Here is a 12,118-nt window from a genome sequence, read left to right on the forward strand (position 1 = left end):
ACACTTAACCCCGGGCTTCCCAAACGTCGCGGAGTTTCGGGAACTGGAATGCTAATGAGTAACGAGTACTGCTGTTGTCTTCATTAACTATTTAAGGGGGTCGCTAAAACGTAGGACATATAATAGTTCATTGTGCAACGAGGGGGGGTAAGTGAAATTTTGGATACGAGGGTGGTTAATACCCGAGTTTGCAATATTCTTACCCCCGGAGTTACGCACAATGTTTTTCATCACACTTGATCACACTAAATAATTCTTAAAAACGGTGACAAACCAAACATTTGTCCGCCATTTTGTAATTTCTTGACAGATTAGCATCGAGGGCACAGACCTATTCGGCATTCAGCCACGATTGGAAATTATGTAAAAATATTTTAAACGGCAGTTAAGTTACTCAAATTAGTTAATTTTAAACATAAACAAAAATATGAAATTATGAATGTATGTATTTTAAAAGTAAAAATCATTTATGCTACTTGGTTTGTATGAATAAGAGACATATTCTTTAAAAAAAGTTATAACTCCCTAGGGAATTATAGTTTTTTTTCCACAATCCATAACTCCCCCGGGAACAAAATAGGCCTTTGTCTTTCAGTACACCTGCATGAAATAAGAACTTTTTCCTGCAAGTGCGATGAAAAGGTATTAGAACTACAAAAAAGATTGGGAGCCCTTGTTCTAATCATTTACTCATCAATTCTTCGTACAATTTTGTTACTCACAATACAACAGACTTAGTCTAGGTACCATTCTATTTTACTATATCTGCTTAATATAAAAGTACCTTATACTAACCTAACTTTGACAAATCTTATGTTTTATTCTAAATAGATATGCTGCGTGTCTACTCTTTTTCACTCTTTTAAACTGTGCTTAGTTCAAGGTAGAAAGAAAAACTTTGGTTTTATAGCGACTCTATATAACTGCAAACTCAACGTAAAAACCAGGCTCTCAACCACCAGTCTACGCAGGATACTGGAGTTTTTCGGTCACATAGCCAGGAAAAAAGGCCACAATCTTGAACTCATCGTTACTGGCAAGGTTAATGGCAAACGACCTTTTTGACTGAAATTGACCTACAAGCCTTAACCCAACAAGGTGGGCAGATCATGTCCGTTCTACCATGGACATCCAACAGCACGTTGCGCTTCAGGAGGCCAAAGACAGGCTTAGATGGCGGGACACCGTCAAATAGAAGCTGACCCCACGGGGATTTCACGGCACTCAGCAATGAGGAACACGACGCGAGGAGAAAGTATATAACTAAAAATTATGTTTTTGTATCATTGATAACAGATTTTTACTACAATGGAATAAGGTACCATATCATGGTGGCGTTATATATCACACGCTTCTACACTGGACCAGCCTGCAAGTTGGGCACTTTTATATCTTTGTCCTTGTCATCGAAGATTTCTTCTGTGTCATCATCATCGAAGTCTTCGATGTCCAAGGGGTTCCTGAAATTGACACCATTTTATTATACATATATAATACAGGTATTATACAGTTGTACTAGCTAAGGAAGTATTATTTAAACAGAATTAGTCTAGATCAATTTTTCATCGTTGAACTCACCTGTTCCAATTCATTTTATGCCTTTTCCTGAAAATAAAAACAGCATTTTATAACTTGTCACAATTTATAGCAAACGAATAATCAAATGATACACAAAGAGACGGAGACCTCTGATTCTTTTTTTTTTTTTTATGGAGGATAGGCAGGCGTTTGACCACGATCACACCTCATTCAAGCAAGCCCCAGTCTTTACCCCTTTGACTGTCAAAACATCAATTGCCGCGCGCGGCTACAGACCAATATCAACTTTAGGCCTTTACAACAAGGTTCACAATAACGCGCCGCACACTATAGGCGTAGCGTTGAAACAGTTAAAAGTCAAGTCTGACATGTGAGGGTAATGTTATGTGCTAATGTGCCTTTGGTCTTGCATAATATTGAAATAACATTCGCACATCTATGAACAAGTCATGTTGTATATTTGTGTGTCAGTCACCTGTTAGTGGCTATGTAGTCCTGGTCCATATACTCCTCGGAGACTTCAACGGAAAGCGGCTGCCCGCGGTGATCTTGTAGAATGCCGAAGTAACGTGGTGGACGGGTCACGCTGAACAGCAACGCTGCAACATTGGTCGTTCAAATTTCGAATAACACAACTCACAATCTCACAACGCGTGGCATGACCAGTTGCCACAAACTTTAACAACAAAAGGATCACTATCGTGTAGCGCTAGAGCTGTCTGTTTATAATAATTACGGCATTGTTGATCTTGAGTTAAATTAGTGTCTTAGCTTAAATGAACAACAATCAAGAATCTTTCCAACCTGTCGTAGAAAGCAAAAGACCTACTCGTATCGACTCCAAAGCACAAAACAGCTTCCAGTGTTTTCAGCATGAGATTCTGTTGCTGGTTTTCAAACGGCGACTGCCGCAAAATTTTAGTGGAAACCAATTTTATTTCATATCTTTGTGATGTGATTCGTATCGAATTTGCCAAATCCAAACTGTTATTTCTTGAATATTTACTAGTCTACGTATATATAATATAAACTATATAAGTTTATATAAAAAAAATTTATATAAGTAATACAATTAACTAAACTAAAACTACTATATAAAACTAAAAATCTAAATCTAAAATGGGCCCCCGTGGCAAGGTACCGAGGATGCTGGCAGCATTTCCTCGCTGGATCGCTATGCTCAAGCGTTGGGCGAGGAAGCTGCCAGCTCTCTTATCCCCGGTCCCATCCACCAGCCGTTTATAGTTTATATTATACTAAAATCATTTTTTAAACGAGTACTTAATGATCTTTATTACAGCAATACTTACAACTTGTGTTAAAAAAAAATACTTACAGTCATCTATCGCATGAAGACCTTTCCAAACTATACTTAAAACTATTAAGACGATTTGTAACTTTAACTTTGTTTCACTCATTTTAAACACTTAATATTTAAACTAATACTGATATAAAATATATAATTATTAAGTTCTTATTATAGTAGTCGCCTTAAAATTCTGTGGTTAAACTTAGATAATTTCAGTCATTTCTTTAAGCTGTAAAATTTACCAGTTAAACGTAGTAACGATTAGGTTGTACTGATTCTGACATTTCCTAGCAAAAGTAGAAGTTAGCAAAATACCGGTTGTTTAAAGGTTGAAAGGAAACATGTTTGCAAACAGTTTCGTTTGCTTACAGTAGATTGTATAAGAACTAGCACGTGACTGCTGTAACAGAAACAGAATAATGCACGTCCGTCATACAAACTAAGATAGGTACTCTAATACGCCACTAGGTACTTACTTTGTTATTGTTGCGCCTCGGTACTCGGTAAGCTGCCCCCTTACATGGGGTCTATTAACGTAACATGACTTGACAAAGGGAAGAAAAGGTACGATGTAGTGCATAATTGTTTTTGATCGTATTTTCTCGAAAACGTTCGTATTTGTCATGCTACTTCAGTCAACCTCAGCAGTACTTTTTATACCGATACTGACTGAAATAGCAAAACACGTTCGTACGTTTCTATGAAAATACGATAGAAAATGTGCCCCAGATCGCGAATATCACTGTTACTATATTTTTTTCCTTTTTACTTATTATTAACAAACAAAAAAGTACCTAATCTATGAATTCGATGAAAAACCAGATGGAACAGCCACTTACTTGCGAGATCCCGCCTGAGCCACCGCCACCGTTTTTGGTCTGAGTTAAATATGCCCTCATTTGCAATGGTGCAAATTTCATTGAGGCGCCTTTCAATTTCGGATCATGGGGCATGGTAGTGCCGGGCCAACCTACCTTTCCCCTCCTACCTTTTCTCGAAGCGCTTCGCCGTTTTGCTACCCCCATAACTTGGGTTTGGATTATACTAGTTAAACAAAATTAAGTAATGGGGTGAATCAACTTTTTTTGTTTTGTTATCCTGTCCCGTTGTACAAGGGACAACAGTGGCACAGTTTGTTTGAAGAGACGTTGTATGCCGTTCTATTAACATGCTTAGTAGGGGGCCCATTATGGATATTGGTTATAACGACCACAAAAACGCAAGTTTGATACATTTAAGTACCATAAAATCAGTATTTCAATGAACTTTTGTCCCCTGGACAAGTAATCGTAACCATGGCAACGAGTGACGCTAAAAAGTTGATTCTCCCAATGTCAATTGCATAGCTCTCATACTTTAGATTATATTCATATAAAAAAACCCCAATTCGTCACATACTCACTCACTCATGATCATCAAAACCCTTAGGCTACTTCCTGAAATCCTAGGAAGCTGAAATTTGGTATGTACAGTCAGCGTCAAATACTTCGTAGCAACCAAAGTAGCCAAATAGTTCGGTACACCATATATTTAGTATGATGTACCGAACCATTTGGCCACTTTGACTACTACAAAGTATTTGTCACGTACACAAACAACAAAAAAATTCAAAAACTTGAAATAAACCATAAGGCTCGCACTGTCAAAAAATTATTAGATCTCTTGTAGAGCCAAGCTTCTACAAGCCCCTACTTCACAAACTCTACACCTCAGTCAAAATATGTGGCTTTGCCGTTTCGTTACTACAAAAAGTATTGTATAAATGTTTATCGTATAAATGTATAACGTCAGTCGTAGAGCAATTAACACGTTAAGAGCGCTCTATCGTTTTAAAAAAATTCTCCCGGTCAGCACAAAAACTCTCCTCTTCCAAGCTCTTGTTCTGCCTGTCCTTGATTATGCTGATGTTTGTTACACTAATCACTAATCTCACTCAAGATTCCTTGAATAAATTTGACCGGCTCCTTAATAGCTGCATTCGGTTCGTGTTCGGACTTCGTGAGTATGACCATATCTCCTCTTTCCGTAGAAAACTTAATTGGCTCCCTATTCGAGAGCGTAGGTACCCTCGTATTCTATGTATTCTCTACTCAATCTCGTTTGACCCGTCCGCCCCAAATTATCTCCGTTCGAAATTTAAATTTGTTACTCCACGTCTAGGCATAAATCTTCGCTCTTCCCGTAGTCTCATTGTCCCCCAACACCGAACGGGTTTCATGTCTAATTCTTTCACTGTCCATGCAATCAGACTTTGGAACGTTCTCCCACTCTCTATCAGACAAGCGCAGACCAAATTCACATTCAAGCGCATGTTGCGCAAGTATTTCCTTGACAAACTTTCTTCTTCATCAACTTAATGTGTGAATACACTTGGTATAATTATGTATGTATTAATATATGTATGTTGTGTTAATTTATCAATATATAGTTTATATTAATATATAGTCTCGGTTACAAATTCATTTACTTTAAAAGACACTGCACCTACTTAATCTTTCTGCGGCCGTATCATGGTTCCATTTTTATCACTTGTCACTATGCCCGTCACTTTCGCACTTACATACTTGTTAGAACGTGACAGGCATGGTGACTAATGATAAAGAGCCGACCATCTTAGCCCTACTGGTTTAACCCATTGGTTGACTGGTAGAGAATGCCTTAAGGCATTAAGTCCGCCATTTGTACCCCATTTGTTGTTTTGTTTGTTTGTATTTGTATGTATTGTGCAATAAAGATTAAATAAATAAATATTTGTCTGTAACGAATGTATACTTAGATCTGATAACTTTTTGACAGTGTGAGCCTTATGGTTTCGTCTTGGCAACATTTTACATGAAAATATTTTTCATGGGATATCCATTTGTGGATTTCGTTAGTTGATACAATTTCGGGTCCTTCACTATTACTACCGGGGTTCCTTAGTTGACTTTTTCGGAACTTATGTACGAAATATAATTTGATATCTACCAGTGGCTTTTCGGTGAAGGAAAACATCGTGAGAAAACCGGACTAACCCCAATAAGGCCTAGTTTACCCTCCGAGTTGGGAGGTCAGATGGCAGTTGCTTTCGTAAAAACTATATAGTGCCTACGCCAATTCTTGGGATTAGTTGCCAAGCGGACCCCAGATTCCCATGAGCCGTGGCAAAACGTCGGGACAAACGCGAGGAGGAAGAAGAGTTACATGTATGGAATGCCACCCCCCCCCCCCCCTAAATATATATTTTTATACATTTTAACTCCTAATCTACAAAATACACCTACGTTCAAAGTTTTATTAAAATATGTCTTATAGTTTCCGAGTAAAATGGCTGTGACATGTCATATGGACAGAGGGACGCTGACGGACGGACATGACGAAACTAACGGCTCGATTCGAAGAGTGAAATACGATAACGATAAGTTCTGGTTTAGATAAGTTCTTTCTCATTTAGGTATCGTTTGTATGTCGTATAATTGACAGAAGCAGTTCGATTAGGGCAACCAATGTCACTTTGACGTTAGGAATATCGTACCTAGATAGACCTTATTGGGATCACAGCGGAATCGAAATAAACGTCAATTTTGACATGTCGTTTAGCTATCGATCTTTTAAAGATCGTTCCAAGATCTTAAACGTGTCTTAATCATTCTTCGAATCGGGCCGTAAGGGTTCAGTTTTTGCCATGCTGACTTAGAATCATAAAACCTAGAAACCGTGGTGTAGTCATTTATACAGTGATATATTGTTACAGGGTTCATATCTACACCTCGATATCACTCTTCCATAAAAATACCGATTGTAATTGGGGTATTAGTCGTACGAATATGTACACGACAAAAGTGCGATTTATGGCACATGATGATGAAGGAATTTCCTTTTGCATAGGTAGTTGACCTTTTGACTCAGATTGATTTAGGAAGAGGAGCCGATCGAATTATTGATTTTTTGAAAATTTTCTCTTAAGGGGGGTGGGTGCCCCCCAAAATTTGTTAAAAATATAGTTTTACTATGTGGTAAAGTTTGGTATCATTGTCGTGTAAATTAAGGATGCTCATTCATTTCTAATATTAAAATTATACGTTTTGATATTAAACAACAAATAATACGGCATTTTTGTTCGAATAAGTCTATTCTAGCGTCTAGCGTGGGGACTATAGCCCGAGCCATCTCGCGCATGAGAGGAGGCCTGTGCCCAGCAGTGGGACGTATATAGGCTGAATTATTATTATTATTATATATTATTATAATAAGAATTTTAAAGGGTAACTAAAACTCAATATACTGCAAAAACATTTATTGCTCTCTCAACTGAAACAAACACTAAATACTAAGTACCCTAATTAATAGTATCAATAAGTATCTACTACATTTATCGAAGCATTTGTCCCTCTTCCCCTTCCTTTTACTTCCTGTAGAACAAATTGCCCTCCCCTCCCCAGAGCCGCCGTCCTCCGTAACCAATGAGTTCCTGTCTTAGCCCGTTGTATTTCTTGAAGAACAACTTCTTCAGTATGCGCTTGCGTCGCTTGTCCTCCTTCAGGCAGGTCTCTAGTTTATCGCTGCATACTTCTTCCCTGAAACAATGGAATGGTTTAGAGTCAGTACGGGTTCTTTCACAACAGCTGAAAGGAAATCCAGTCCAGCTTAATTCAGTCGGCATAGTCGGCACTCGACAATAATGGGACCGATAATGAGAAAATCGCCGTTTATTTTTAAGTGTAATGGAATAATCCATCAAATACATGACGGACGTAGTAGTATCATAAGATATTACACTACAATCCGTGAAGGAAGGCTGGTCGATTTTTTTTTTATACCACGACGGTGGCAGACAAGCATACGGCCTGCCTGATGGTTAGCAGTCACCGCAGCCTATGGACGCCTGCAACTCCAGAGGTGTTACATACGCGTTGCGACCCTTTAAAAACTTGTATACTCCTTTTTTGAAGAACCCCATACTGTAGACCCTCGGGAAAACTTCGGAAGGGAGCTCATTCCACAGCCGGAACGTCCGCTGGAGGAAGTGGAAACGATGTTACGGTACGCGAGTTTACCACACACGTTTACAAAAGACGTCTCCGGTTGGTTAAATGCTCTAAATATGAGTGAGATCCGCTGTCAGTTGGTGTGTACCTTGTTTTTATAGAACCAAAATAATATGTTACTCTTCGTAAGCCGCAAAATGACCTCTTATGGCTCTACTAACAAGATCTTGTCAGATATTTTTGCGGGCTCCGGTATGCAACATATTATTGCAGGTGACTGTACAGTAAGTATATAGTGTAAGTATGTGGACGTATAGTGTTTTAATCATAGAAAAAGTCAGCCTAAATCAGAGGCCCTACCGCGAAAAACGAAAGTCGATATTTCGTTATCTGTCTCTCTATCGCTCAATTATGCAAGAGCGTTTTTCGCGGTAGGCCCTTTGTAAGCTATTTTTGAATTACGAGCGCTCCATTTCACCACTCGAAAATCTGTGTAAAACGGCGAAATGCTATTTAGGGTTCCGTAGCCAAATGGCAAAAAACTGAACCCTTATGGATTCGTCATGTCCGCCCAAACTATAAGAACTATATTGTTGAAACTTGGTAAGTAGATGTATTCTGTGAACCGCATTAAGATGTTCACACAAAATTAGAAAAAAAAAACCATAAATTTTGGGGGTTCCCCATACTTAGAACGGAAACTCAATTTTTTTTTTCATCAAACCCATACGTGTGGGGTATCTATGGATAGGTCTTCAAAAATGATATTGAGGTTTCTAATATCATCTTTTTTTCTAAACTGAATATTTTTGCGCGAGAGACACTTCCAAAGTGGTAAAATGTGTGCCCCCCCCCCCCTGTAACCTCATATTTGGAACCCTTCATGGGCGAGTCCGACTCGCACTTGGCCGCTTTTTTGAAATACGAACGTCTATTGGAATCTCTATACGAAATGTCTATTTGGAATCTAGTGGTATTAAACACTCGTTTTCAATTCAATTAGTAGAATTTAAATGTCTAAGTAGTAGTGGAGATATTATTAAAGGGAAAACACGAAATCGAGCGATCGAAACCGGCCCCCTGGTCGGTGATGACAAGCGAATAGAAGAGCATATTGATTGACGTTTCTCTGTGCGTTGTCGATCCTTTAATAAAACCTTAGGATCCCTTAAGGTACGACGATACGATCGATCAACAACGCCAAAGAGTCTATAGCCTCTCTATGACTGCAAAAAATAGGTACATCAAGCCTTACTTATAATTCTGGTCCAGCAGCAGTTTGATAGGTTCGGTCTTTGTGAACTTATCAGGGAGTCGCGCTCCCGGCGGCATCTTGGCCAACTCCTTCATGATGCCCATGATCGTGTTCTCCAGCTGCGCCAGCTTCGGTACCATCAGTCTTCTTATAACCTGCATGTTTAGAACGTTTGGAATGGTTAGGTAGTACTATTAGGGCGTATACAATAACTTGCGCGAGCGCGTTTCAGCAAATGCCCTTAAAATGAGCTCAAGAGCTTGGCAATATTTCCAACACATATCGCAGATGTAGACTTGACGTGGCTTGCCAAGTCTTAAGGCCTGTGCACACCGGGTGCGTGCGCGGAGACGTACACGTTCACGTTCGCGTTGTAATATACAGATCATTATGAGAGGCAACACACCCCTTGTGAGACGTGTGCGTGCACGCCTCACAAATTTTAGCGTACGTGGAAGTCTACGCACACGCAGCCGAGCCGCTGTGCTCTGGAGTTTATTGAATTTTACTACATGTAGCACACCTGCATACAAATTTGCTGACTTGCTGACTTTGCTGACTGTAACTAACGAACTATACGTTTCTGTTTTATTTAAGAGGGATAACTAGCTTTCCAAATCTAACGAAATAACGGTAATTTTTCTATGAAATTACATTTCGGGAGAAATGTTTTCCACTAACTAAATCTTAACAAATCACTTTGATTGAGATGTCGATCGCTTCAGCATAATATATTCTAGGTTTATAGGTTTCGCTTAAAAAATATATATGTGAATTCAAAAAAAAAGGAAAACCTATAAACCTAGTTTTTCATTGTGTCAATAACATACTAGAAAATCATGGAAAATTGAAAATATATAGTAGTGGAAAAACGTTTTCTCTTTTTGCATGGACGGTCACGTGTTATACTTCCCTCTAACTTCCCACTACAGCGACCCGCTAGGCGGGTTCCCTGTTCGTAGTCGCTTTTCGCTACAAACGGGTTTTCTTGTTACCGGCTACGCTCGTAGCGCGTAGCACGCGCTGGCACTGAATGTATTAATGCCAATAAATTTGTGTTATTATTAGTTATTAGTATTACTGATAGTGAAGGATCTACAAGTACCTTGCCACATCGGTTTCCTGTTTTGCACGGCGTCCTGAATCTTTTACCCAAATCCATGTTAGGCAGATTTTGAATTTGAGTTATCACGTTCGATAAAGTGCCGATGGAAGTTTTATCCTCTAAAACAAAAACATACGAGTTACGAAACGAGTAAAAATATGAATGGGATGTTAATATACACCGTGTTTTTATTGAATTGCGTTAACTCCGGGGTTTCGGTAAGTACGTTTAAGGAAACTAAATGGCATAGTTAATTTTCACAAAAAAAAAAAACTTTTTGTTTTTTTTACTATTTTTATTTTTATAAAAAGTAACTAAATGTTGCATATAGCGTTTTTGTAACACGGGCATTACATTTAACTCAACCAAACAATTGAAAACTGTGGTATATCAATGTCATTTCTAACATCGATCGTCCGAGATAGTAACGTACGTTAGTAGCAAATGTATGAACTCGCACTAAACACTAATCAATAAGTAAACAGGCCCTAAGGCAAGTGTACACGCTCGTAAGGGCCTTATAATATAAAAAAAATATGATTGATTATCTCCGAAAATGAGTTAATTAGAACATCGGTGTCTTTGAGAAAGTTACTTAATTAAAGCTCAGGAATGCACCCTCGAAATTAACGCAAATCAAAAAAAACACGGTGTATAGGCAAAAACAATTTAATATACTTAGAAAGGCGCATTGTCAAAGTAAATTTTGTAGTAAAATAAACACAGGAGAAAAACTCTTAGAATACATAATTGGCTATTTGACATATGTTCTTTCACTGTTAATGTGTTAGTTAAATATCAAACGGTGTCGCCATCTACTCGAGTATAGCCTAAAGTTATATAGTCATCTATTAGAGCATACATTTTTATTGATTTTTCTAGGCACGTTTTTTTCTTAGACTTTATTTATCTTAGGTATATATAAAATGTAAGTACTACCTACTGTCACAGAATAAATAATAGCACTACCGTACAGGAATGAAACTTCCTACAAAGCCGAAGTTTGACAGCGATTCCGGGCCGAATTACGTTGTCCCTTTCTAATGGCCATTTAGGGTTGTCAAAATTTAGGTATAATAATCTTATCTGTGGTTGTGCACGCAAAGGGACGTCAATTTGTGCCAACCCTAATAATTGCTCGGAGCAATGCCAAGCCGAATGGAGCCGAGAAAGCCCCGAACGCTCTAGTTTCCTCCCCCCGCTACTGTTAATATTTAGTCCTGCCAATCGTCACTTAGGTCAATCAAATTTTCTAAGACAATTCACTTATCTACCGATGGAAGGCTCTACAATATGATTAAGTACATCTTTGAGTACGTTAAATAACAGATATAAGAATATCCTGATCGAAACATAGCAAATGTACAAATATCATTTTAGGCGCTTACCCATTTTAGCTCTTCTCGTTTTCCCAAACGGTGCTGTTCTTGCTATATCTGGTTTAGCCTCTTCCGAGGTTTTACCAGCTTCAACTATCGCCACTAAGATGCACGAGCATAACGCGAGGAAATGTTTTTTGACAATCATTTTACAATCGACCACTCGTAGCTACTGCTAGGTAATAAGAGAATTTTACGGTATAAGTGAAAAATGTTTACATATTGCTGTTTATGCTGGTTTCCTTTGTAGTGTAAGGAAGTAGCCATTGGGAGTGTTTACAAAATCAAGATGAATTACAAAACATGGAACTTGATAAGGAATTACGCAATTTTAAAGCACAGTGCAGGTCAAAAATAGGATTGTAGTAAAACTCAGCACTCATTCACTTGACCATTTTACGATAAATTATGATAATGATTACTAAATAGGGCTTGTGCACAAATCACGCGAGGTTTTTTCGGCTACTTTTTGACGCCCCCTCCCCCTTTAATGATATTTGGTGAGGTTTTTGGCTACCCCTCCCCACCCCCATAACCTCACGTGTATTTTTTTTTTCATTTGAC

General features: G+C 38.4%; 2 protein-coding genes across 2 annotated transcripts; both read right to left on the reverse strand.

The window, feature by feature from the left end:
* Window positions 1-669: 669 nt before the first annotated feature.
* LOC133522269 (uncharacterized) lies at window positions 670-3,811 on the reverse strand. The gene is made up of 4 exons (XM_061857540.1): window positions 2,876-3,811; window positions 2,015-2,138; window positions 1,579-1,605; window positions 670-1,460 (listed from the first exon to the last, which is right to left on the reverse strand). Exons 1-4 carry the CDS (start codon window positions 2,955-2,957, stop codon window positions 1,355-1,357), a joined length of 339 nt encoding a protein of 112 aa, XP_061713524.1. The 5' UTR covers window positions 2,958-3,811; the 3' UTR covers window positions 670-1,354.
* Window positions 3,812-7,109: 3,298 nt separating this feature from the next.
* Window positions 7,110-12,061, reverse strand: LOC133522265 (uncharacterized). Its single transcript, XM_061857536.1, has 4 exons — window positions 11,564-12,061; window positions 10,176-10,294; window positions 9,071-9,225; window positions 7,110-7,404 (listed from the first exon to the last, which is right to left on the reverse strand). Exons 1-4 carry the CDS (start codon window positions 11,700-11,702, stop codon window positions 7,233-7,235), a joined length of 585 nt encoding a protein of 194 aa, XP_061713520.1. The 5' UTR covers window positions 11,703-12,061; the 3' UTR covers window positions 7,110-7,232.
* Window positions 12,062-12,118: the final 57 nt, after the last annotated feature.

This window comes from Cydia pomonella, chromosome 10 (genome assembly GCF_033807575.1).
Source record: "Cydia pomonella isolate Wapato2018A chromosome 10, ilCydPomo1, whole genome shotgun sequence".
In the NCBI taxonomy this organism is placed as follows: Eukaryota; Metazoa; Arthropoda; class Insecta; order Lepidoptera; family Tortricidae; genus Cydia; species Cydia pomonella.

Excerpts from the sequence above, each read along its gene's own strand:
- LOC133522269 (XM_061857540.1), bottom strand. The coding sequence starts at position 2,957 with ATGAGTGAAACAAAGTTAAAGTTACAAATCGTCTTAATAGTTTTAAGT. Across the intron at positions 1,606-2,014 it reads GACTACATAGCCACTAACAG|GAAAAGGCATAAAATGAATT; the intron begins GTGACTGACACA and ends TTTTATTTTCAG. Across the intron at positions 1,461-1,578 it reads CATAAAATGAATTGGAACAG|GAACCCCTTGGACATCGAAG; the intron begins GTGAGTTCAACG and ends TGTCAATTTCAG.
- LOC133522265 (XM_061857536.1), bottom strand. The coding sequence starts at position 11,702 with ATGATTGTCAAAAAACATTTCCTCGCGTTATGCTCGTGCATCTTAGTG. Across the intron at positions 10,295-11,563 it reads AACGAGAAGAGCTAAAATGG|AGGATAAAACTTCCATCGGC; the intron begins GTAAGCGCCTAA and ends TTTTTGTTTTAG. Across the intron at positions 9,226-10,175 it reads CAGGAAACCGATGTGGCAAG|GTTATAAGAAGACTGATGGT; the intron begins GTACTTGTAGAT and ends CTAAACATGCAG.